General features: G+C 44.3%; 1 protein-coding gene across 2 annotated transcripts in view; it reads left to right on the forward strand.

Annotated features, from left to right (window-relative positions):
- The first annotated feature begins 228 nt into the window (after positions 1-228).
- The window catches only part of SRGAP3 (SLIT-ROBO Rho GTPase activating protein 3), a 241,093-nt gene continuing 214,572 nt past the window's right edge, over positions 229-26,749 (forward strand). For both annotated transcript variants that reach the window (XM_021695153.1, XM_021695154.1), the window contains exon 1: positions 229-353. In XM_021695153.1, the coding sequence (XP_021550828.1) occupies positions 287-353 (67 nt within the window). In that variant the 5' untranslated portion in view covers positions 229-286. The remainder of the gene's footprint in view (positions 354-26,749) is intronic.

A 26,749-nucleotide genomic window follows, 5' to 3' on the forward strand; every position in this document is an offset into this window, starting at 1 on the left:
ATCTGGGGCAGGTTACTGTGCTCCTAGGGTGGTAGTTCTTCTTTTGCAAGAAGAGCTGACCAGACCAAGCTACTAGAGACATTTTTTTCGGCGAGTAAAGAGAATTTTCCTCCCGGATCGAGAGGGATTTTTCCCCCTCCTGGCTCTGCAGCCAAGTAAAAGAGATTAGTCCCTAAACCTGTGAAATCGACTAGGGCCGTGTGATTACCAGGGCTTGAGAGAGGACTTGGGAAGAAAAAGAGAAATAAATTAAACAGCTTGTCAGTGCCTTTGGCCACGTTGGAAGATGTCATCTCAAACTAAGTTCAAGAAAGACAAAGAGATCATTGCCGAATATGAAGCCCAAATAAAAGGTGAGATGCGGGCTGGGGAGTCATGCTTCCCCTCCCCTTTCCTTTTTCTCTTGCTTTGGCTTTCTTTTACCCTTTTCCTCCCTGCCATCACGAAATGTTGTTATGCATCAATAATCTTATTGTGAGTGGGACCAGTGGCAGCCGCACAAGTCCAGACTGGTTTCAACTGCAGAGAGCGCCGGCGCTGGGAGTATGGATTATAGAATGGGCAGCAATCACTGCATTGCAGGTGTGTGAGGAGGATCCGACGCCCGGCTTTAGGAGTGTCGCGGATACTCCATCATCTTGGTGGTGACATGTCACTCTAAGGCCATTTTGACAGTCACCACCTCCTCCCCCCATCCCATGCCGAAAGCCCGTTCATATGATTTTTTACCATCTGCTTTTCTTTTTCTTGCCTCTTTTTGGTTTTTGTTGTTGCTCTCCCTTTCCCCTTTCTCTGGGCTGGAATTCACATGCATATGCACAGGGAAGCAGCATCCCTGGGCTGCCATTCTTTGTCACTGTCTCTCGGCTGGCCTGGGTTGCCATGGATGAACTGTTACAGGGCATATTGATCCGAACTAATGCAGGCATTTAAGCATAAAGAGGGAGCTCGGTGCAGAAAATGTATTCTCTCACAGTGTGCAGCCCCAATCACCATCCGGCTGCTTGCTAGCATGTAGGGGCACCAGCCTTCATTCAAAGCCAACAGCTCAGTGTGCCGTTTCGGCTGGTCGGAGCTGCCTGGCTGCCGTAGTGCCCAAGGACGCCTGCCAGCAGGGTGAGATGACCTCTGGCTGCTTGGTCCAGCTTTGCTGCACGGGGGGCACACTCCTCTCTGAAGCTGCTCCCTAAGTCCTCCCTAGCAAGGCGAAATAGGACACTGGACACAATGGCATAGACAAATGCAGGCGGGATCCTCATTCATGCCAGACTGGGGTTCTCCCACCTTCGTGAGTTTTAGGCTCAGCTTTGGTGAGGAAAACCTAAAAGCACCATGCTCACTCTTTCTCTGAGGATGTACCCTGAGGGAAGCCTGGGCCTGCGCCTCTTAGTGTCTGGTTTCTTTCTGGTCCTGGATCTCCTTGCTGCGACACAGGCTGTGTTGTGGTCTTCCATGGAAAGACTGAAGACAAAATACGTCTTCAGGGGATACCGAGGCCTGCCCTTGAGGTTCTGGGTGGACTATTAGAGCAAGTTGGTTATTTGGGGCCCAGGTGACGTGAGGCTGCCACACCTGCTTTTAGGTGCTGCGGCAGCTCCAGACTCGGTGACCCAGGAAGTCGGGTTGCCTCCCCAGGAGCACTGGGAGGCCGGCATCCACAGCTGCTGCACACGCTTCAGATGCTTGGGAACCTTTGGGAGGGGAGCAGCCATCGGGAGAGCTTTGTTTTTTTTTTCCAGTCTCGCCAACCGTCTTGTGCCTTTTAGTTCTGGTCAGACCCGGCATGCTAATCACCTCTGGGTCGACCCCAGGGCAGAAATAAGCAGAAAACCCTTCTCCAGTTTTCAGTTCAGTATGGAAAACAGTGCCTTACGATGTTTCAGCCTTGCTGAGGATTTAGAAGCAAGTCCTTTATTGGTCAGAGATTTGAATTCACCCGACTGCTCCAATACAAAAGCCCAGGTTCGGTCTTTGCATACACACTTTTTAGGGAGTTTATGTTTTATAAGACGAATGTAGCTGATTATTACTGTTCTTTTTAACTGCGGTTCCCAAGAAAAATGGCACAATAGAGAAGGGGATGTTGAGTTTTGGACAATTTGGGGTTTTTATTAGCATTGTCGTGGTAGGGAGCACGCTTGTCTCATTTTTGGATTGCTACCACTGGGCCCATGAACTTTGCTTGAGGATCAATTAAGCATTTATTGCTCTGGCTGATTCTTTTACTTTTTACCTTTCACCTTTATTTTAACAACTACTCAGCAAGCCCAAGGTAACGCATTTCAGCAGGAAATTTGTCCAGATGATCTTGTCTCTCCCAGACTCTAAAGGTCTCTACATTCTGGTTAAAGGAATTGAATTTTATTCCTTTGGAATTGACACCCACACGACTTAGATCAGGATGTTGATGTGCCCAAAACCGTCTGGAATCTTTTCTCTCAAAATTCTGTTAATCATCATCATAATTACTGATGTCCATACAGCACTCTACAGTTTCTCTGGCTCACTCCCAACATCACTACTCGTGGCCTACACAATGTTACAGAAAGGGTTCGTATGAGCTCAGTTTTGGAGATGAGGAAACTGAGGCCTCATTGTGTGGAATGACTTGCCCAAGGTCACAAGGCTGGAAATGTGAAGGCAGCCGGTCATCTTTCCCAATACATTGTTTGCCTGAAGCTGCCCCCTGAAGGATTGATGTTAGTAGCAGATGGCGGTTTTGTGGTGGGGACTGGCTGCCTCTTGATCGTGTTCCATTGTTTACCCTCCTACTTTTATCCCTTGCCTTTGTTGTTTGTCTCTGAAGAATGTTTGACCAATCACCAAAAATAACGCCTGATGCCAATTTCCTTTCTCCCAGGGTATCATATGGCCAATTTGGTGCAAACACTTCACTTAGGTAGATTTTGTCCTCTGTGAGTCGAGTGGGGAGAATTTTTGGTTTTTTAAAAATGACACTGAGTTCTTTGTCGACTTATTCTCTTTTATCTCTTTTTGAAGAATTTATTGACCTAAGAATTTTTAAAACTGTTTTTTTCCTGTTGTAAAAAATCTCAGATCCATGCCTTCTCTTGCCTCGTCAAATACTTGAATCCCTTTGATTATATATTTGCAGCATAGTAGTATACCATGTGCTTTTACATTTCCAGTGATGGGGAACTCATCACTTCCCAAGTCTACATATTCTACCTATGGACAGCTCCGGCTGTTGTGTTGTTTATGTCCACCTATTGCTTCTATATTATCTTCCCCTTGGGACTTCATAGAACAAGACAGATGCTGCTTCGTCCCCATGACTGCCCGTTGGATGTTTGGAGACTCTGATCATAGCCCCTGCACTATGATTATCCTCATTTGCTCATGTAAGGTGCTTATCTGCTGCTTAATCATCTTCTCTCTCCTTTGGATTTACTGTATACTGGGATGCAAACTCTAGTGTCTTTGGGTGCTTGGCAGATAGAAAAAATGAGTGAAGCTGGCTGAGTAAGATGATTTGTGGTAGTTGATCACCACTTCATTGAGGGCAATAGAAGAAAGAGTGGTGGTGATTATGGTAGGCTTGAGAGCACGTGTCCTGTCCAAATGGAAAGTCACTACTTGGGTTCAGCCTGTTGTTGCCATTTAGGAATGTAGGCCTAACTAGATCTTTCAATTTCTCAAGAGATGCCAGAAATCTAGATGAAAGCTTTATGCTATTAAAGATGTTTTTCCAAGGTACACCTGGCTGACTCCACTGGTAGAGCTTGTGACTCTTGATATTGGGGGTCATGAGTTCGAGTCCCAAGTTCAGTGTAGGGATTACTTAAAAAAGTTTAAAAAAGTTTTGTGACTCTTGATCTTGGGGTTATGAGTTCAAGCCCCACACTGGGTGTGAAGATTACTTAAAAATAAAATCTTAAAAAGAAAGATGTTTTGCCAAATCGACCTTCAAAAGATCATACTATCAAAAACCTTCTTCAAGAGTGGTAGCAAGTTCTAGATGAAGGTCTCTGGATGTGGTCAGAGAAAGAAAACAACTATCACCTCCTTTATGCTGCATGTAATGCTTCTACTAATATAGCCCAAAGATTGAATTAGCCCTTTCACTGCCCGCCTCCTCATTGTACCATATCTTTTATATCTGCTGTATTTTTCCAATCCACTAGGCTAGGAGTTTTGTCAGAGAAAAGAAAATGAAATGAATTTAATAGGACTTGTTTTTGGTGACCCTGTGCTGGCTCCAGGACTCTGCTTGCTGTCTGAGGTGCTTACAAGTGTCCCTTTATGAATCTGTTCAAGAACTTTCCTTGAGAGTGACATCACATTTCTCTAGCCTGGAAATGGCAAGCTATAACTTCTTTCCCCTTTTGAAAATCAGAATAACATTTGCCCATCTCCAGAGTTTTGGCATCTATCCTATTTTTCACAATTCCCTCAAAGATCACTGATAGTGTTTGGTAATCTTATTTGCCAGAGTTCCTAGTATCCTGGCTCTAATTCATCTTGCTGTCAGACATGATGATCTGTTCTGCTTTTATTCAGAGTTCCCATTTCCATTTCAACCTAATAGAAAATTGAAATAGAAACACTGTGATTGACTTTAGTGTTTTGTTTTTTTATTATGCATCCATAGTCACTTTAGGTCATCTTCTTAAGAGCAAAAGTCTAGAATTTGGGGGAAGAAGAGCAGATTTTTGAAGACGATCACAGAGAAGTATTTCTTTACTCATTCATTTATATATTCATTCAATAAACATTGATTATCTACTTTGTTCTTAGTGTTGGTGCTGGGGGTTGTGAGAGATGCAGAGTATATGATATTCTTGGTTTTCTAAGATTTTTCTTGAAATATGGTGATAAAATCAGTGAAGGAAATTTAAAAACTCAGAACACGGGCGCCTGGGTGGCTCAGTTGGTTAAGCGACTGCCTTCGGCTCAGGTCATGATCCTGGAGTCCCGGGATCGAGTCCCGCATCGGGCTCCCTGCTCGGTGGGGAGTCTGCTTCTCCCTCTGACCCTCCTCCCTCTCATGCTCTCTGTCTCAAATAAATGAATAAAATCTTTAAAAAAAAAAAAACAAAAAAAAACTCAGAACACAAAAACTTCTAGCTGAACACCAGAATGAGTTTAGTCTGAAAGAGATTATGCCATTGAATGAGTGGATGAGCTCCTTAGGAACCCTCACTACTCTCAGCAGGCTCCAAGGAGGAAAGGACGCTGGGTTGGGGAGACACTGGGGAATAGTAGGGACTGTGGCTGATTAGCGAGCTCACTTAGAGGAGTCAGCTGCTGCTCGTCTCCAGTCTTCACCGCCAGGCAGGGTATGAGCCCAGAGTGGTCAGTTCTTTCAGTGTTTCAAGGGCATCTGGATTTTAAAACAAAATGTCTTGATTTTTATTTTTAATTTCTAAATTTTTAAAAATTTTAAATTAAAAACATTAAGACATTGGGTTGTCTTTTTTATTTTTGAGCTGTAAGAGTTCTTTTTTAAATTAAAGGATGGGGCACCTGGGTGGCTCAGTCAGTTAAGCTTCTGATGCTTGATTTCAGCTCAGGTCATGATCTCAGGGTCGTGAGATCAAGCCCTGCGTGGGGCTTGGTGCTCAGCGTGTAGTCTGCTTCAGATTCTCTCTCTCCCTCTGCCCCTCTCCCTGCTCCTGCATGTGCTCTCTCTCTCAATAAATAAATAAATAAAATCTTAAAAAAAACAAATTGGAGGATAGTTGACATACAATGTTACATTAGTTTCAGGTGTACAATGTAGTGATCCAACTCTGTATATTAGGCTATGCTAAGCTCACAAGTGTAGCTACCATCTGTCACCATACAACACTATTACAATACCGCTGACTATATTCCTTAGGCTGTGCCTTTCATCTCTGTGATTTATTCATTCCATAACTGGAAGCCTGTACTTCCCACTTCTCTTCACCCATTTTACCCATCCCCCCACTCCCTCCCTCTGACAACCATCAGTTTGTTCTCTGTACTTATGGGTCTGTTTCTGTTTTTGTTTCTGTTTTTTTTTTTAAGATTTTATTTATTTGACAGAGCACAAGCAGAGGGAGAGAGAGGGAGAAGGAGGCTCCCCGCTGAACAAGGAGCCCGATGTGGGACTCGATCCCAGGACCCTGGGATCATGACCCGGGGCGAAGGCAGCTGCTTAACTGACTGAGCCACCCAGACATCCTGTCTGTTTCTGCTTTTTGTTTATTCATTTGTTTTGTTTTTTAGATTCCACACATATGTTAGATCACATGGTACTTGTTTTTCTCTGTCTGACTTAACTTCACTTGGCATAATATCCTCTAAGTCTATCCATGTTGTTACAAATGGCAAGACCTCATTCTTTTTGATGGCTGAATAATGTTCCATTGTATATATATGCCACATCTTCTTTATCCATTCATCTATCCATCCGTGGACATTTAGGTTGCTTCCCTATCTTAGCTATTGTAAATACTGCTGCAGTAAACATAGGGGTGCATATATCTTTTCAGATTTGTGTTTTTGTTTTCTTTGGGTAAACACCCAGCAGTGGAATTACTGGATCATAGGGTATTTCTATTTTAATTTTTTGAGGAACCAACATACTGTGTTCCACAGTGGCTGCACCAATTTACATTCCCAACAACAGTGCACAAGGGTTCCTTTTTTTGTGCTCTAAGAGTTCTTTATTCTGGATACAAGTCCCTTAGCAGATATATAATTTGCAAGTATTTTCCCCCATTCTGTGGGTTATCCTTTCCCTTTTTTGATGGTGCCCTTTGAAGAACAAAAGTATTTAATTTTTATGAAGTTTAGATTATCTATTTATTCTCATGCTTTAATGTCATATCTAGGACTCTTTTGCCAAATCCAAGGCCATGATGAAAAGCTCCTGATTTTCAAATAGCTCAGATTTTTAAGAACCACTATGCTGCTGGACAAACCCATCAGTAGGACATCTTCAGCCCATAGCCCACCACTTTGCAACTTCTGGCCTACAAGTTGAAGTCCATAAAAGGTCTTGGTGATGGAGCCTCAGCCAGTTCTCCTGTTTTATCTTCAGTTGTTTTCTCTATAATAAGCCTGTGCTTTTACAACCACATGAAACCAATCCTTGTCTCTGAGTCCTCCATACCCCTTCCCACCTCCAGATCTTTCCACATTTGTGCCTTTGTTCTCTTTAAAATGTCCCCCTCTTCTCACACGTTCTTTGTCTGGCCAATTCCTGACCATCCTTCAGTGCCTGCCCAAATGATACCTTCTTCTGTGATGCCTTCCTAATAACTCTCCTAGGCAGAATTAGTGGTTCTGCCTCACATCTGCCCCCCACATTCTGAGCCTTATTATCCTTCATTACAATCTTGTGATTAGTCCTTTGGCCATGAACTCTTGAGGCCAGAAATGCTCATGGTCATTTTGTTTCCAGAATGTGGTTGGCACAAGATAGGTTGAGAGAGTGGCTGGTAAGTTACTAATAAGAAGTTTTACTCTTACAACTTTTAGCTAACATAGTTATTCTCTTTGACATGTGTCTTAGTCTGCCATAACAAAGTACCGTGAACGGGGTGGTTTAAACAATAGACATTTATTTCTCACAGTTCTGGAGGCTGGAAGTCCAAGATCAAGGTACCTACACATTTGGTTCCTGGTGTTGTAGATGGCTGTCCTTTCTCTGTATGCTCACATGGCCTTTGCTCAGTGTGTGGAGAGAGACAGAGAGCTATCTTCTTCTTCATATAAGGGCACCAATCCCATTATGAGGACCCCACCCTCATGACCTTCAACTAAACCTAATTATCTCCCCAAAGCCTCATCCACCTCCAAATACGATCACACTGGGGGTTAGGGCTTCAACATATGAATCTGGAGGGGGAGACACAAACACTCAACCTATGACAGCACCCATATTTTCTGTTCCATGGAAAGTAGGGGTTTTACTGAGAAAGGAAATATTCTCCATAGTTTGCTGAAGTTCCTTGTTTGTCCCTGATAGTGGAGATTTGGTGAAGGCTGATGTGTTGAAAGCCAAGGTGATGTTTGATGAGGTGATGTTTGCTGTGATCATGGTGGAGTGTGCATTCCAGGCTCTTTCCAGTTTGGGGAAATCAATGGATCTGGGGGTCTGTATTGGCTGTTTTTGGAGTTTTCACCACCAGAGTTTTTTAGAGACAACCTTTCCTTTCTAGAAACCTCTCTTACTCATCCATTCCTTCACTTACTCACTCATTCATCAATGATGGTTACAAACTATGCTTCGGGTTATATAACTTTCTTTAGCAGTGGGAGATCATTAATTTTTATTTATCTCTAGGTCTCAGTCATATATAGCAGTATCTCATTTTGTGTTCTCAGTAATTCTCTGAGGTAGTCATTATTATTCCCATTTTATAGGTTAAAAGCTCTAAGGTTCAGAGAAATAAAGTTACATCAGATCGCATAGCAAACAGGGGCAGAGCTAGGATTTAAATGAAGCCTTCCTAACTTCCAGTTATAAAGGGAGGCAAGAAGCATGCCAAGGCAATGTGGCTCTGAAACCTAGGGGTTCCTTTATTGGGGGGCCAGTCTGGGATGGGTCTTAATCTTTGACTTCCTACCCTTCCTAAAACTTCAGCTCCTCTTCTGATCTGACTTTTCCTAGTGCTCACTGGATGCCACCTAGCTGTGTCAGATACCTTCACCCCGCCCCCCCCCCCCATGGAGTCACCTTTGGCAAAGTGCCCACTGGAGATACCCCTGTAGACTTGACTGAGGCTGCCATATCTGCCTCTGTCAACCTGGAAATATAGAACCAGAAACCTGAGTGGTCTTCTAGTCCAGTTCTCCCACTTCTAACCCCCTAGATGTGGAAACTGATGTTCAGAGAAGGGTTCTGGCTTGCAGACACTTGTAGATCATAGTTCCAGGAGGGGGAAAGCTCTCTCTGCTAGGCCCATTGCTGTAGGCTCGTGCCTGGCCTCTAGTTGGTGATCCATAAATGTATGGAGTTGAATTGCTTTGGTGGGTGGTGCAAGCCCAGGTGGTTGTGATTGCCTGGGAGGCAGAGCTGAGTGGTACCTTGGAGAACAGGACGAGGCAAGGATATAATAGGGAAGGATGGGAGGGCGGGGAGGTTAGGCTGGGTCAGAAATTGGGTCTTTTCCGGGAAGGGATGGGGGTTGACTTCTTCAAGATGCTGAGTTTCAGAACCTCTGGCCTAATACAGGACCCAGCAAGTGGTGTCCTGGGCTTGATTTCACTTGTAAATGATTCATTCCTGATGGCTTGTTGGTGTTTATAAAATATCTTGGCTGGCCAGGAGTGGGATTTTGGCTCTTTTCTCTTCATTTGTTTAATCATTAGGCCAATTTATGTTTGGAGTAGTGTTCCCTGAGGTGTATTCCATGAAACTGGATGTAAAGAGGCTTTAGCTGGAAAAAACAGTTCTGTGGTCAAACGAGTCTTGGAAGTTCTAACATAAACTGAGTTAAATAGGTTTGTTTCCCACAGGACTTCTGGGAACCTTAAATGTGTTAAGTATGAAGTGCCAAAAAGGGGCCGTGGACTTTTCTCAAACTTGTTCAGTCTTGTAGACATTTTTCATGGAATATCTCACACAACTTTATTCCTGAGGGGCGCCTGGGTGGCTCAGTCAGTTAAGTGTCTGCCTTTGGCTCAGGGATTGGAGCCCTGTGTCGGGGCTCCCTACTCAGCGGGGAGTCTGCTTTTCCCTCTCCCTCTGTGCTTCCCCCCACCCACTTATGCTGTCTCTCGCTCTCTCTCTCAAGTAAATAAATAAAATATTAAACAACAGCAACAACAACAACAAAAACAACAAACTATTCCTGACTGTATTCCCGAGATTACATTTTGGAAAGTATCAGACTATACAATTTGTGGATTATCCCGATTCTTTCTCTTTTTTGCCTTTTGCCCAGTTCCCTAATTTTTATACTTTTCTCAGAGGGCAGTTTGAAGAGGGGAAGAGGTAAAACAAATGCATATCCAGCCCAGCTAAGTGATATTGATGTGGTGTTTTGAGGTCACTTAGAAAATGTGGGTTTTGACATCTCCAATTACAGAGCACTCAACCATTGATTTAAATGGTAATTTGGCGACAGCTTGCCCCTGATCAATATGCGTGGCGTGTGCCCGTCTATGGGTGACAGTAGGGGATGCCCTCAACTGCAGGCTGCGTTCAAGGTGCCTTGAGTGGACCCCAGCACTGCCCCTGGGATTGTACAGTCGATGCCAGGTGACAGGTGTGCTGAGGAACGCATGGAAGCCCACAGCCCTTGCACCTCAGAGTGAACAGAGATCAGCCACAAATCCAGGTGTATGAGAAATGTGTTTTTCTTTATGTTTCTGTAGCTTGATTTCCATTTCTCATCTCTCTTCTGCTGGGGGTGGCAGAAATAAATATAAGTCAATTTGGGGGGTCTCCTGTTTCCTTCCATGCTGTGCCCCAAGGTCCAGGAGACGAAGGTAGTGCCAAGGGACATCTGTTGTGCTTTATCATCAATCTATTTTGGCAAATGAAATAGCCTCCTTCTCTTCGGGCCTTTGGTGGTCTGTCCATGCCAGTGATCCATCCTTCTTTGTTCCCAATCTCGAGACTCCTTCCTGTGTCCCTCTCTTCAGTCCTTCCGTGCTGTTTGCAAGCACCAGGAATCATCCTGGTGCTCACGTACCATGCTGGCTTGTGAAGAACTCTGGACATTTGTCTCAGGCCTGTCTTGCCATGCCCTGTCCTTGCTTCTCCAGTGCCTCCCTAGAACTCTCTGGCTGGGGAAGCAGCCCAACTCCTCTGTTCTACAAATCTATATGGGGGTTCCCTTGTCACCCTCTTTCCCTGGGCTTGTTTGGGGTGAGGCAGGGTACAGGCTGTTTTCCTATAGATCCATAAAATCTACATACACTTTACTGACTCCTGGAAATCTTTATCCATGTGTAGATTAGAGGTGGTATCCTGGCTCTTTGTCATCAGACATTCCCTCAAAGCTGCTGTACATAATCCACATTCTTTCTATTCTCCCTGAGGGCTAGGCTTTTGAAAGTCAAAAGCCAAGAATTGACTCTTTCTCTGTATTACCCCAGAGGCAACAAACATAGAAAGCCCTCCTTGCCTGAATCTGGTCCAGAAGCTCTTAAGGAAATATGGATGAAAAACCTTCAATATTTCAAGATATTAATTGTAGTGAATTTCTTTTCTTTTCCACTTGTACCATCCTGACCCAGACCACTGTCACCTCTTGCTGGGATCATGGCAACATCCTTCTAACTCAGGGTTTCTTAACCTCCGCACTACTGACATTTGGAGTTGGATCAGTTTTTGGTGGGTTGTTAGAGCCCTGGCCTCTACCCACTAGACTCCTGTAGCACCCCTCTCCCTCCCCGAGCTGTGACAACCAAAAATGTCTCCAGACATTGCCAAATGTTCCCTGAAGGGGCAAAAGAGGCCCTAGTTGAAAGCCACTGACCTAACTGGTCTCCCTGATTCTTCTTTTATTCTCATGGCCTGTTCTTTGCACAGCAGCCAGCAGTAATCCGTACACAATTTAAATCAAACCATGTTACTCCCTGGGTCCAAACCGACCAGTAGCATCTCATTGCATAAGAGTCAAATCGAGGGGCGCCTCGGTGGCTCAGTCGGTTAAGTGTCTTGACTCTTGATTTCCATTTGGGTCATGATCTCAGGGTCCTGGAATCTGGCCCGGTGTTGGGCCCCTGCATTGGCCTCATGCTCAGCATGGACTGTGCTTGGGGTTCTCTCTCTCCCTCTCCCCTTGCTCCTCCCCCAACTTTTTTTTAAAAAAGATTTTTTTTTTTTAAAGATTTTATTTATTTATTTGAGATAGAGAATGAGACAGAGAGAAAAGAGTATGAGAGGGGGGAGGGTCAGAGGGAGAAGCAGACTCCCCGCCGAGCAGGGAGCCTGATGCCGGACTCGACCCCGGGACTCCAGGATCATGACCTGAGCCGAAGGCAGTCGCCCAACCAACTGAGCCACCCAGGTGCCCAAAAAAGATTTTATTTATTAACACAGAGAGAGAGAGACTGAGAGAGAGGGAGAGACAGCACAAGCAGGGGGGAGTGGGAGAGGGAGAAGCAGGCTCCCCGCTGAGCAGGGAGCCAAACACAGGGACCCTGGGATCATGACCTGAGCCGAAGGCAGATGCTTAACTGACTGAGCCATGCAGGTGCCCCAACAAATAAAATATTAAAAAAAAAGTTGAATCCAAACCCCTGGCTAGGCTTACAAAGCCATGTTCTGCCCACCTTGGCCTCCTTACCTCTCCACAATCCAAGCTTGTAACCCACTTCAGGCCTTTGCACATAGCTTTTCCCTCTCTCTAGAATCCTTTTCCCCTGGATTGTCACATGGCTGGCTCCTTCTTGGTATTCAGCTTTCAGCTCTCATGTCACTTCCTGACTACTCAACCTTAAATAGCCATGAAGTAACTAGTGGATTAGCTGACTTGAATTCTCAGCAGAACACTTATGGCTATATGATATTTTCCCTTCTTTGTTTATTTCTTCTCTTTACCAGAATTGAAAGTCTCTAAGAATAAGACTTTTGTTTCCCTTGCCCATTTGTGTTTTGTTAGCACTTGGAACAGCCCTTGGTCTATAATAGGTGATCAAAGTATTTGTTGAATGAATGAATGAATGTACATTTCCTTTTGATGGACTTTGTGCCCAAGCGCGTATAGATGTTCTGCTTCAGGGTACATGGGATTGTATTGGGAATTGCAGTTCAGAGGAACATAGTGAAGCAGATCTAGTCCCCAAGCCCTGAAGGAAAGGTAATTCAGGAAGATGAAGAATACAAAGAACAGACAATCGTATCTAGGCAGGGCTGTCCAACTCATTAGAGGGACCAGGGGGCCACTTGCAGGGATACTGCAGGGAATCCAATATTTTCTGTTAATTGTGTTCCTAGTGTGTGTCTGATATGGGGACACAAAAATGGGTAAAATATAGTCCCCATCCCTGTCTTGATGGACTCATAGTTTTCTAGGAAAGATAGTTACAAAAATAGATTAATTGATTATAATAAGTATAATAAGTACTGGGATAGTGCTGGGACCACACACACTTTGGGAACTGAGAGTGAAAGTGACAGCTTTGCCTGGGAGAGCTGGAGAAGTTCTTACAGAAGAAAGGAATTTTGAGTAGGGTTTTGAAGGATGGATGCAGCTCAGCTGGTGACAAAGGCATGTCATGAAGAGAGAATAGCATGCACAAAGGCATAGGGGTTATGGAAGGGCCTAGGTACTTGGGAAATGGTGAGAAGTTTGGTATGGCTGAAGTCCAGAGTAGATGGAATGGAGTAGGAGTTGGAGATGAGACTAGAAAGGAAAAGAGCTTGAAGTTCCTTTCTAACCATTGGATCCTATGAGTCTTTGACCTTGGAGATGGAGGATGAGGTTCTTATTTTTTTTATTACATTTTTTTTTTCTGATTATGGATATATACATGCTTGTTATTTTAAAAGTTTCTAAAATACAGAAAAATAAAAAAAAATTAAAAAAAAAGAAACTAGAAGCCACTACCTGAGCCACCACTATAAATAGTCCATGTATTATTACTTTTCAGACTTTATATCTCTATCTACAAATCTGTTTTATTCATATATATATATATATATAAGATAAAAAAATGGGACCACAGATCTTTAATGAAAAGTTATAAAAATAAAGCTGATAGGCAGAGTGTTATAGGCCTAGAGCTTAAAATGGATAGAGTATGGCCTAAAAATACACAGACTTTGTCAAGTAAGAACGTTAATCAATAAGCATGACCTTCCACGTGTTTTGATGGTCCTTTAGAACAGGGGATTGGTTTGTTGGAAACCATCCTACTGTGGTGGTTGGCTTGTGTTGCCACTTCTGTCCCACTGGATTTGTGTAAAATTGAGGGGAACTGAGTTGACTTATCAAGAACTGCCCTCCACATCTGTCCTAGCCACTCACAGCTGAAATTTTCCCCCTTTCTGGTCCCCTGTTGTCTCACTTCCCTGTTGGTACCCAAGCAGCGGTTCCTACCTTTGGCAGGAAGTATTAAAAGGAGAGTGTTGTCTAGGACAAAGAATTTAGCCTCAGCAGTGGGTTGCCCTTCCCTGCTGGTACCTTTCCTTTGGTCCACCTTTCCCTGTTGTTCTCTGCCAGCATCCCTGGTCACCCGTAGTACTTTTGGGATTCCTGATTGCTGGTCTGCTTCCAACAGTGATAACCTGCTTTCCTCTTGCTTCTGATAGTTGGTGGGGGTATTTCGGAATATAGTTTATTTTAGATTAGTATGTTTCCCAACTCTTTGTCAGACAGAAAGGCCTGGATTCCTGTAGGTAGGTAGAGCTCTCACTCAGAGATCGGAGCACAGTGGGAGGGGACGGCTCTGTAGGGGCACCTTCCATAGCTTAGGGTGCTTTAAAAGCAACAAGAGAAAGAGAGAGGGAGATGACATGAGAGGACCCTTACCAATGAAACACCTGAGCCACCTTCAGGGACATGAAAGAGTGGGTGTTGCTTCTTTGATTTTGTTTGTATTAAAGAATGCAAACTGGCTGAGCAACATGGCTGCTGTCCAGCTGTCATCTTGGTAGGGCATTTACAAGCAGGGTTGGCTATTACGTTACTTTTTACTTTATCAGTGGCCTCTCCAGACAGTATTTTGGATCTCCCAAAGATATATCTTCTTGAGGAAACTGAGGCAGAACAACAGTTACCTCCTGGCTTCTGACACCTGGTAACTGATAACTCCTTGACCTCCTACCCTGGCCATTTGGGTTCCTGATCTTTTGCCTGGTTGTGGTCTTTGGAGTTTATTTGTCCCTTGATCCTTAGCTAATACAGGGCTTTAGTCTTGGCCTGACCCTCCTGCTTATGCCCCACCCTGAGTATCTCTGCCTTGCCAGATCTCATACTTGGCATAATATTACCATCAAAACTCTGTGCCAAAAATGGCAGAGGCCCCACTGCTCTTTGCCAGAAACATGCAATTGTTGTGCTATCAGGAATAGTGGGGAAGAAATGTTGAGAATGTGGTGGGCCAGTTCACTTTGATTTAGCTTAACAAATATTTATTGAGTTCCTACTATGTTTTCTGCCCTCATAGACTTTAAAATTCTGTGGGGAAGGTGGATTTTTAACTTGTAATGACAAAAATGTTGAGTGTTAGGAGGGGGTGGTACCGAGTTGTTGGGTAGGTGATTTCTGATATTGATCTATAAAGTTGAACCATATTGGCCAAGCTTATCTCCCAACCATCATTTTCTGAGCTATTTAGGATCTAGACAGAACCATCTTTCTGTTTAGAGAAGAGTCAGAAGCCATCAAAATATTGAAGGAGTCAGGAAGTGGTACTTCTAAGAGAAACATACAACTCCTGGTATAAAAGACAAAAATGGTTCCAGAAAAGGAACTTTGCAGTAGTTATACTCAAGATGGTAAATACAATTGTGGGATAAGTGCTATTAAGGGGAAATTAAAGCCAGGGATCAACTGAAAGCGGCTGAAATCCATCCTGGTTGAACAAGTTATGCTAAAGTCACAGAAGGGAGTTGAGTGGAGAATATGGACTGTGGAAGGAGGCGGGGGATGAGGCTCTGGATGGAATCTCACACACCTGGGTCTGAATTTTGCCTTATGGCTTATCAGCTGAATGACCTTGGATAAGTCTTTTCTTATCCAAAAAAGAGAAGAAAAATAGGGATAATATCTCACCAATTTCCTTATTTGGAAAATGGGGATAATAATACCTCACTCAAGTGTGTGTGTGTGTGTGTGTGTGTATGTGTGTGTGTGAGAGAGACAGAATTAGTTGAAGTAACACACATCAGAATTTCCAGCACACTTCTTGGTACACAGGAACCAAGAAAAATGAAAATGTTAGCTAAACCAGTTAAGAGGGTCATCAGCATTCAGAGCCCTGGACCGTGAACCTAAACTTACAGTTGAAGCACTTAGTAAGTGCAACCGGTTGGAAAGGAGAGGAAGATGGGGCATCTAAGAAACCATGAGTACAGGCGCAATTGCCTGCATGGGCAGCTGGGAAAGGAAGTCCTGGCCATGATGCTTTCTTTGACTACTGCAGCGTTTTTCCCAGTGTGGCTCCTGGGCCACCTGCATCAGAATCATGAGGGAGGAATTGATAACAAACTCAGATTCTGGGGCTTATCCCAGACCTATTGAATCAGAATCTCTGGGGGGTGGGGCCTGGGAACCTACATTTTTTAAGTGCCCCAGGTTTTATGAACTTGAAATATTTGGGCCTGAACTGTAATAAACTCATCAATTTGACTGTCTTTGTATCTTTTTCTTGAAGGCAAAGGAACATTTAGTAATTATGTAGATTACATGAATGAGAAAAAAAAAACCCAAGTCCCCAGTGTGTATGTGTATCCTGTGCGTGCATGCGTGCATGTGTGTGTAATACAACCCTGTTTTTTTTTTTTAAATAAAAAATGTGCGTCTTTATGTTTTGGGTGTGTATAAGAGTCTGATAGTTCTTACTTATTTGTAATGCTGTTTACTCTTGGGGAGTAGGAAAAGAATGTAGGTCAGGGATGAGGGCAGGATGTTAGTGACAGGGAATGGTGGAAAGGAGACGTTTTTTCCTTATATTCTTCCATTTTGATTGATTTCTAAAATAATGAGCATGATTACTTTTCTAACTAAAAAGCCCACAAAGTTGACAATAAGTAAGGAATTTATTGACAAAATTTCCTGCTATGGAGGATGCTCAGACATCAGCTGAACTATAAAACGAAAGTGGAAAAGAAAAGAAGACAGACAGACACCTGCAACAGATATATAAGTAATGCTTAACTTCTTGTGGTATTCATTATATATTGTAAGAATGATGGCTGAAATGAAATATACTACTTTACTGGATGATTCCCCAGTGGAAGTAGAAGGTGTTTCTCCCTGTTCTGTCAAAATTCTAAGAGATGGGGATGGGGTGGAGTAGTCAAGCCCAACAATTTAATTTATTGGGTTCATATTGGGAGCCGTTGAATCTGGGGTTTAGAGTTGTAAGACCTGATTTTCCATCTCTCATCTGTCTTTTGAGCAAGGCACATCTCTATTTTTGCATCCTTGCTTCCTCATCTCTGAAATGAGGGCGTTATCTACCTTAGAGGCTAGTTGCTGCGAGGATGAAATGAGGTGGTGTGTGAGAAAGTAAACTCTAGAGTGCTGCAGAAATGTTAATTATTTCTATTTTTGCCTAGCTCCTCCCTTGGACATGCTGCTATTACCGTGGGGTTGTTTATGTGTCTGTCTGTCTGTGAGCTCATTGAGTCCAGGGACCTTCATTCCCGAATTCTTGTGCTTAGTGCCTGCCACACAGGAGGCATGCAAAGCAAGTTCTGGAATAGCTATCAAGGTTAGAAAAATACATGCACAGTTAGGTTTAGGCTTATGAAAATACTAAGATGCTCTTCCAGGAAACACTGCCTTCCACTTCTATTTAAAAGAATTAAAAAAAAAATTCACCCAAGTTCACAACAGAAATGATATTGCTAGGAGAAAGAAAAGAACTTCATTAAGGAAAATTTAATTGCTCAGTTTTCTAAAGAGACAGAGCCACATCCCTCCATCCTCATTACTGTCAAATGCAGGATGGCTGGTTCCAAGGAGGGCAAGATGAATGAAAAGAGATTGTGAAAAGGCAAATCCTGATACTCCTGAAGAAAAGTCTCCCAAGAAACAGGAATGCCCCCTGGATCACCAGTTTCCTTTGTTGGTCAGAGCCCGAGAATAAGCCTTTTCTGGGTAACTCAGACAAAGGCCTTCTTTGGCCTCTACCCCAGAACTTGGCCAGTAAACCACAAAGTCCCTTATTTCCCCTGGAAGTGGGAAAACTTCCAGTTGCTTGACAAAACTGGAAGGATTATCTGAGGCTCAACTTGGGGGCTCCAGTACCTCTAAGACCTGGGTAATTATCATCTGAATGGGCAGGGGGAGGACTGGAGCCAAGTCTAGAAAAAGAACCCTGGGGTAGACCTCCAGTTAGGAAAGAGGGGACCCATCTCAGGTTTGGTCCTCTGGACCCTTTTCCTATACAGTCACAAATCTGCGATTTCTTCTCTCTTCTCCTATACCAGTTCAGCCTGAGGGCACCATTCGATGGGTTCATAATTGTCCAAACTGGTGCCAATTATTGCAGGGACCATTGTCAGCCTAGGTGAAGTCTTCAGTGGTCTGTCAAAAGGTTCTATCCTGTTCAGTGTTTTTTTTTTTTTTTTTTTTTAAAGATTTTATTTATTTATTTGAGACAGAGAGAGCACATGAGAGGGGGGAGGGTCAGAGGGAGAAGCAGGCTCCTTGCTGAGCAGGGAGCCCGATGCGGGACTCGATCCCGGGACTCCAGGATCATGACCTGAGCCGAAGGCAGTCGCTTAACCAACTGAGCCACCCAGGCGCCCCCTGTTCAGTGTTTTAATCGAGTATTTGGATGAAGATGTGAGTGTGCTCATCTACTTTGAGAATGGTAGGAAACCAAGGACAGCAGGCTTCATAATCAGGAACATGGTTATTGCTATCGAAATGCCTGAGGTTTGCAGCCCAGCTCTGCTGCTTTCTAACTGTGTGACTTTGGATAAGTCTTTTCATCTCTCTAAGCCTCAATTTCCTCATCTGTAAAGGGGAGATAATAATCCTATCTCAAAAAGTAATGTAGAGGGGGCGCCTGGGTGGCTCAGTTGGTTAAGCGACTGCCTTTGGCTCAGGTCATGATCCTGGAGTCCCGGGATCGAGTCCCGCATCGGGCTCCTTGCTCAGCGAGGAGTCTGCTTCTCCCTCTGACCCTCCCCACCTCATGCTTTCTCTCTCTCTCAAATAAATAAATAAAATCTTTAAAAAAAAAAAAGTAATGTAGAGGATTAAGTGAGATAAAACATATAAAGCCCTCTGCACAGTGCTTTGCACTCAGTAAGGACTCAGTCAGTGTTAGCTATTGTTATTAATACTCGCAGCTGTAAGAGTCATACTCCAGGCTCTGGAGTCCAGTAGATTGGGCTCAGATTCTAGCTCTGCCATTTATTAGTTGTGGGCAAAATTGTTTAACCTTTCTGAGGCTCAGCTGTCCGGACTTCCGCAGACAAGGAACAGTGATACCCACCTTGGGCATTTCTATAAAGCATTTAGTCCAGAACAGACACATAGTAGATGCTCCATAAACAGTGGGTTATCATTAGGATAAATAGCACCTCTTGCTGTGGACAGAACCAGGAAGCAGAGAGATCTTAATAGAACAGGATGAAGGACAGACTCTAAAAATGTGAAGGTAAATAGTATCTTTAAGAGCAGACCACCAACTTCAAGAGAAGCTCAACTTTTTTTTTTGCCTATTGAGCCCTGAGAGGAGTTTCTCCTATGAATTGATAGAAATGTGAATAGGGGTGAGAACAAATTGGCATTTGGATAGGATACTAGACCTTGGGCCCTGATCCCATTTGGTCCCTTGGCCAGGTAGCTCTTGGCCCCTCCCCAAGAGGCTCCAGAGGGAAATACATGATAGAGGCCACTGACTGGGCAATGAACACCGATCCTGAAGCTGCCACTCAGTACCCCAGTACTGAGCTGTTCTCCCCTGGAGAACTCCTTTAGCTGAGGTGGGTTAGGCATTCTGGCCTCCCTTCTAAGCCTATACTTGAACTTGACTCTGTTGCTCCAGAGTAACCAAAACAGGCTGAAGCTCAAAACTCTGACCCCTTCCCTTTAGGGACCAGCCTAGACAATTGGTCTGACTCCTCTCTGAGATGCTACTTACATCTAACCTGCCACAAGGGGGACGAGTCAGAAGTCTGGACCCACCCAGACTTGACCTTTGAACTCCTTGGAAGTATAACCTCTGGCAATTTTGGTCCATGAAGGTCATGAAGGTATTCCTAAAACCTGGCCAGTCCATAATGTTACCTTTCCTTTAGGTGGGTGGATTTCCATGCCCTTAATCTTGACCCTGACTTAGGAGTGCATAGAGTTGGCCTTGAGCTCCCTGAAGGTCAGAATTCCCCCCCTTGTTGACCTTTCTTCTGTCCCCAAGAGCTTAACAGCCAAGCCTATGATTAACTCAGGGTGTGGCTCTCTCCCCCTGCAGAAGAAATCAATGGAGAATCCGTGACATCACTCTGCATCCTCAGTTCTGCTCCATAATGTGCCTGCTGTGCAGCCAGGAGCTGGATAGTTTACCCCCCAAGGATTTAAGAATGCCTCTTTGATGTCCCTCTCCTTTTCCAGATGTGTAAAAGCAGCTAAAGACTAAATTGAAAAGTTCAATGTAGTTTTTCTAACCAACACTGATCACCAGGCAGGAGGTGGTCTGCAGTCCAGTGATGTATTTTGTTGAGATGCACAGCAGAGTTGGGCAACTTCATATACAAATCTGTATTTTTCACTTTTTGAAAGTGAAAATTGATCTGGCTGTACTGGGCCCCCATTCCCACAAGCTAACAAATCAGCCAGAGCTGAGTAGCAGCCCCTATTTTTAAATGAGGCATGCATCCTTGAGTCCCTGCTGGTTCCTGGGCAGGAGCTCTTGGGTCCCTAGGCACCCTTATCTCCCCCCTGCTGTTTCACTCACCTAAGCTTCCTGGTTTCTATAGGCATTCAGCATTGCCACTCCTGGATAAGTCCAAGATATTCTATATTCTATCTCAAATTATGCTCACCAGATGGGGTTGTACAAGGAGAAGTGAAGGACAGCATAACAAATAATTCAATATCTGTGATATAAAAATGCCTTCAACTTGCCACCATTTTTCAGGTTCACAATAGAGACTCCCTGTCATTATTTAAGAGTATCCTTCTTCACTTCTCCTCAAGGAGGAGTTTGACATTGGAGTCAAGGACAAGACATTCTTCCCTGAGAAGTGCTGCTGTGTTTGCCCCTGACCCACCTTGAGAGGAGCTGTAGGGAAGGTAGGGGCAAGGACCCTTCAGCTGCTGGAGGCCATTAAAGATTCCATGATGTGATAGATGGTATCCTTAGTTACCTTAGGTGTAGTCACTACAACACATTTTTTTCTTAAAAAAAGATTATTTATTTGAGAGAGCATGCGTGCTTGTGCAAGCCAGCTGGGGGGAGGGGCAGAGGGACACAGAGAGAGGGAATCTCCAGCAGACTCCCCACTGAGCACAGGGTTGACGTGGGCTTGATCTCACAACCCTGAGATCATGATCTGAGCCCAAATCAAGAGTTGGATGCTCAACCGACTAAGCCACCCAGGCACTCCTACGACACATTTTTAATAGTTAAAAGTCCCTCAATGTAAGTTGATAGTTTTAACAACAAAGCAGAGTCCACTTAAAGCAATTCTGCTCAAACACCATGGTCTCAGAACTCCCCATTAGACTCTGAAATCAGACAGACCTGGGACTGAATTCCAGCTTCATTACTAATCATCTCACCTCTCTGCCTCTCAGTTTCTGTCTCCTTAAAATGGGCACCTCTTTGGATTCTCGTGAAGATTAAATGAGATAATCCACACTTGGTATCTAGTCCAGTGTCAGAACATGGGAAACACTCAGTAGTGCTCTCTATTATTCTTACTCAGATTTGGAGGGTTTGATTTGCTCCAAGAGTGAAATTTAGAACATCTACAGCAGAACCGGCAGCCTGGAGGCAAACTTAGACCCACAAGTGTGTTTTGTTTGGCCTTTGGAACATTTATAGAAGCAAATTAGTTTCATGAGTATTTTATAGTTTTCTGAGTACAATGGAATATTATGCAGCCATCAAAAGGAATGAAATCTTGCCATTTGCAACGATGTGGATGGAACTGGAGGGTGTTATGTTGAGCGAAATAAGTCAATCAGAGAAAGACATGTATCATATGACCTCACTGATATGAGGAATTCTTAATCTCAGGAAACAAACTGAGGGTTGCTGGAGTGGGGGGTGGGGTGGGAGGGATGGGGTGGCTGGGTGGTAGACACTGGGGAGGGTATGTGCTATGGTGAGCGCTGTGAATTGTGCAAGACTATTGAATCTCAGATCTGTACCTCTGAAACAAATAATGCAATATATGTTAAGAAAAAAGAAAAAGAAGAAGATAGCAGGAGGGGAAGAATGAAGGGGGGGAAATCGGAGGGGGAGACGAACCATGAGAGACGATGGACTCCGAAAAACAAACTGAGGGTTCTAGAGGGGAGGGGGGTGGGAGATGGGTTAGCCTGGTGATGGGTATTAAAGAGGGCACATTCTGCATGGAACACTGGGTGTTATGCACAAACAATGAATCATGGAACACTACATCAAAAACTAATGATGTAATGTATGGCGATTAACATAACAATAAAAAATTAAAAAAAAAAAAAGCAAATTAGTTTCCAACATTTAAAAATCAAGGGGCGCCTGGCTGGCTCAGTCAGTAGAGCAGGCAACTCTTGAGCTCAGGGTCGTGGGTTCAAGCCCCATGTTGGGTGTAGAGCTTACTCAAAAAAATAATAAAATAAAAATCAAGAAAAAATTTTTTAAAAAGTCAGGAGAGTTCACATAAAAAACCCAGATTTCTGACATTTCTTGTGATATGGGCAGATCTAAGTATACTGGGCCCTCATTCTCAGATAGAAGCAAAAATTGGCTGTCCCCTTCAAATGGGGTATGGGCTCCACTTGCTTGAGGGCCCACCTGACCCACTTCACTCATTTTTGTTTCCTGTTTGACTCCTAGGGGCATTTCAGTTTTTTGATCTAAAGGAATGGACCAATCTCCATTCCTCCTTCCTCATTATGGAGGATTCAGTCAATTCTCCATAAATATTATTTCCATCAGCCAGGCTTTAGAGAAGGCAGACAGCAGGTTGTATTTACTGGCAAAAGCCCCAATGCCATCTCTGTTACCGGTTGAGTGCAGAGCCATCAGCTTCAGCAATCCATGGGGCAGAGGTAGGGTCAAGGTCCTCTTAAAAGAATCTGGGAAACGAACAAAGATTTGTACCTGTGAACAGATGCCCACCTCATCGCAAGATGTAGGTGGGCTGAAATTTAATAAGGAAGAAAGTGTAAAGTCTTGCCCTTATGTCTAAAAACCCAGCTGGCCAAGTACAGACTAGGGAGAGATGTGCTTAGCAGTAACGCTTGTAAAAAAAACTTAAGGTTCCCGTTGACAATAAGTTTGGTGTGAGTCACGGGGAGGCAGCTGCCAAAAACCTAATCTGATTTTGGGCTGGGTTTATAAGAAGTCTAGTGTCTGGAAGACCTTTCTAACAATTAGAACTGTCTTGAAGGGACAGGCAGGCAGTCTCCAGAAGCCTTGATCTCGCTAGTACAGGAGGTGTTCGAGGTTGGGGTGATATGCCCCAGGAAGAGATGGTCAGAATGGGGATTTAGGCATCAGAGGGAGATTTGTTCAAGGTGACAAATAAGGTCTCTGCCAACCTTGTGATTCTGCTTTGTGCAGCCCACTGGAAGAAGATAATTCCCATAATAAAAGTAAAAACTCTTGCTTCCTGGTAGAGGAAAGCAGACATGCTGAAGAAGCTGAGTGGATACAGACATTTTGATCTGTCAAAATGGAAATGTGAACTTCCGGTTCTTACATCATTAATTTGGACACAGATGCCACGGGGCCTTCTTCATCCCTGAACCTTCTCTCACCTGCAACCCCATCCCTGACCCCTGGCCTCATTTCTCAGAGATGGAGGGGGTGGCTGAGAGAGGGAAGGATCTGTTTTGCACATTACTGGTAATTTGTTTAAGCTGCATTTTTATGCAGAGCTTGCAAACTGATGGTGTACAGGCCAACTCCAGTCCTCAGATGTGTTTGATTTGGCCTGCACTATGTCTTTGAAAAATGCGATTTGGATGCCAGCATGTAAAAATGAGGAGATTTCACATAAAATCTGGATTTCCAGCACCTTTTTAAAAAAAGTCAGAAGGTCTGGCAGCCTGGGTCTGCATTCCCACTTGGCAGCACCAGCTGGAGCTGAGCACCCGTAGCTCTCCTTTGATAGGACTTGAGCTCCCTTGGCCACTGTTGTCTCCTTAACCTCCCCTGCTTTACTAGTTCACCTGATGTACCTGGTCCCCTAGGTACTGGAGTTACCACCCCCTGGTGTAGTGGTGGCGGCGGCTTTTTTTTTTTTAAACAAAAATATCATTGAATTTTATTTTCATTATATAAAAGTCACTGATTACTTTTCTGCAACCTTGGGGAGAATTATCATGTTTGGGATGGGTCTGACTTAAAGTATAGCCTTTGTGGCATACCTGGAATGCACTTTCTAGGAGGTGTGTCCAGGGGTACCTCAAACAGAAACAGGCATCTTCAGAGCAGCTGGAACTGCGGTGAAATTTGTACTGTATCTCAGGAAAGACTTGCTTATAGGTGTTAAGACAGTGTGGACCAAGAATGCAAACAGTACCAACATGAGCATCAAATTGAAATTTTTCTCCCAGAGCCAAGTCTATACAGTATGTTGTTTCACGATAAGAAGAGATTTATTTATTCATTTAAGCCTGACTAATACATTAGATAATGGTTTATTTTCAAGACCATATCAAAATGCCCCGCACTGTCGGAGACATCTTTAGGATGCAGTTGTGTGGACTTTGCTCATTCATCTTCCTGACAGTGGGGCCGGCAGCTGGAGGCCCACAGGGGAGGGTTGGGGGTGTGGTGGGGGGAGCAGAGATGCCTTTATAGCTGCTCCCAGTATGTACGTGTGGCTCATATAATACCACAAGCCCCCAGTTCTTGCATCTCAGCGAACATCCCCAGCTGTACTTTTGAACTGCTCCAAGGCTTCTGATGGTTTTTCTTACATTGACCCAAATCCTCATGTAACTTCCCCACCGTGGGCCTGTTCTGGAGCCGTGCAGAACAATGGCTGCTTCTTCCACAGCACAGCTCTGCAGAGATTTGCAGACAGCAGTCTCCTCTGTTTTGGGAGCGTGCTGACGATCCTTGAGGAGGGGGGTGGGTGGGGCACAGAGAGACCAAGGGGATTTAAGAGAGACAGTATTGCCTTCAGGTGGGTCTGGAGCTGGGCAGTTTCTGCTTGGGAAGCCCTTAGTCTCACACAAAGCATCAGCCTCTCCACAGGCTTCTCGTGCCAGCCTCTGAACCTTTCTATCAGCTGTGGGGCCTGGGGGAGACCAAGAACTGAAGCTTTTTATGAAGCTTTGGTATCTGGTGGTAGAAATTGTAAGAACTTTATCAGAAACAGGGAACCATCAAGTGCAGTTGGCTCAATGTGTGAGTTTGCTACCAGTCAAGGGGAGTGAGGCCTACCTATAGGCCTATTGATTGGCTTCCTCACTCCAAGATAGAATTTGCTAGACCCTCATGCTGCTTGAGTCTGTGTCTCTGCTCTTAGGTTCTCAGACTGAAATTGTCCAACCCAGGACTTTGAAACCCTTAGGGACACCCTCCAGTCTCACTTCTTTGCAGAGTGGGCCTGTCCCTACATGGGACCTCAGGCTCATGGCTTAGGAAGTGCCCTGTTGGTCTGAGTTACCTCTAGTGTGGACAAAGGGTTTCATCTGCCTCTCCATGGTGTAGCATCTGGTGGCCATCGTGTGTTTTTCCTGTAGTTGCTTCAGTGAATCCCTTCCCTGAGTCATCTTTTGAGTGTTATTTCTCTTTTACCTTTCCTCAGTCTCTCTCTCTCTCTTTTTTTAAAGACCTGCCCTTGCTTAGGGCCTTTCTTCTACAGATGGAAGTGGTACATGTGAATTGTGGGAATTCCAGGAAGGTATTATCTCTTGGGCGTGGCAAGGACTCACTCCGATGACATGGCATCTCTGGAGGATGCGGAGTCTGTGTGGTGGGGTGAGGGAGAAGATGGGCAGGCACCCTCTGAACTGTCTGGAGAGGGTAAGGGTTGCAGGTGGGTGGATGGCGTCTCTGTAGTGCCGTCTCCCTTCCCACTTTCTTCCCAATGTCCTCTTCCCCACACTCCCCGTTTCTTGTTTTGGGAAAGGAAATGGTGACATCCTTTTGTAAAGGGCATGACGTCTCAGCATCATGTCATTGCTGCTTCCTAGTCCAGGGTGCTGGCCATTCCTTACCTGACCTGCTTGGCCTTCCCTGGCGCTTCCGTGGCTCTGAGTCAGAAATAGAGAAGTTTGTATTTCTAGGAGTTGTTCTATTAGCTGGGTTTGGGTGATAGTGGGGGACCCATCCCAGTTGGTGCTGTAGGCATTATGTGCCAGGGCTAAGGGCACAGAGCTTGTATGTGTAGAGTGTGAGGAGGGCTCTGTGGGGGAGGGAAGGTGGTCAGGTGTTCCTTCTAGAGGAGCATCTGTCCCCTTCGGAGCCCCGTGGCTTGTGACATGGCTGTATGTGAGGGAACAGTCTATCTGGAGCCCATGTTACTCCTGTGTAGTAGAGAAAGCTAATCAAAACCTCCAGAGGAGAACTGCCTGTCTTCCATCCAGAATCAAGACTAATTGATGTTCTTTAATGGAAACAAATCGAATCTCTCAGCAGCCCTTCCCATTAAGCTTACAATCATGTACTTTTCTACCAAGGCACAGGCGAGTTTTTCAGAATCAGCAGGTTCTTGGAAGCAGCTGACTCTTGGAGACCATTTTTATCTGTCCTCAGAGTGGCTGGTGGGAAATGGAGAGAAAATGCCTTTAAGTTATGGGGCTGGAGGTATAATTATCCTTTGCCTGTGGTTTGCACAGCCTACTCACATCCTTGTTGCACGTGATCTTCCTGACAGCCCTGTGATGCAGATGGTGTCAGGGTTATTATTATCTCTATTTTTTTTATTTTTTAATTTATATGAGTACTTTCTTTATTCTCAAATTGATAAAAGCATTTAACACATACTTTACAGTATAAACAAAGT

The sequence above is a fragment of the Neomonachus schauinslandi genome, chromosome 1 (assembly GCF_002201575.2).
Source record: "Neomonachus schauinslandi chromosome 1, ASM220157v2, whole genome shotgun sequence".
NCBI classification, from domain to species: domain Eukaryota; kingdom Metazoa; phylum Chordata; class Mammalia; order Carnivora; family Phocidae; genus Neomonachus; species Neomonachus schauinslandi.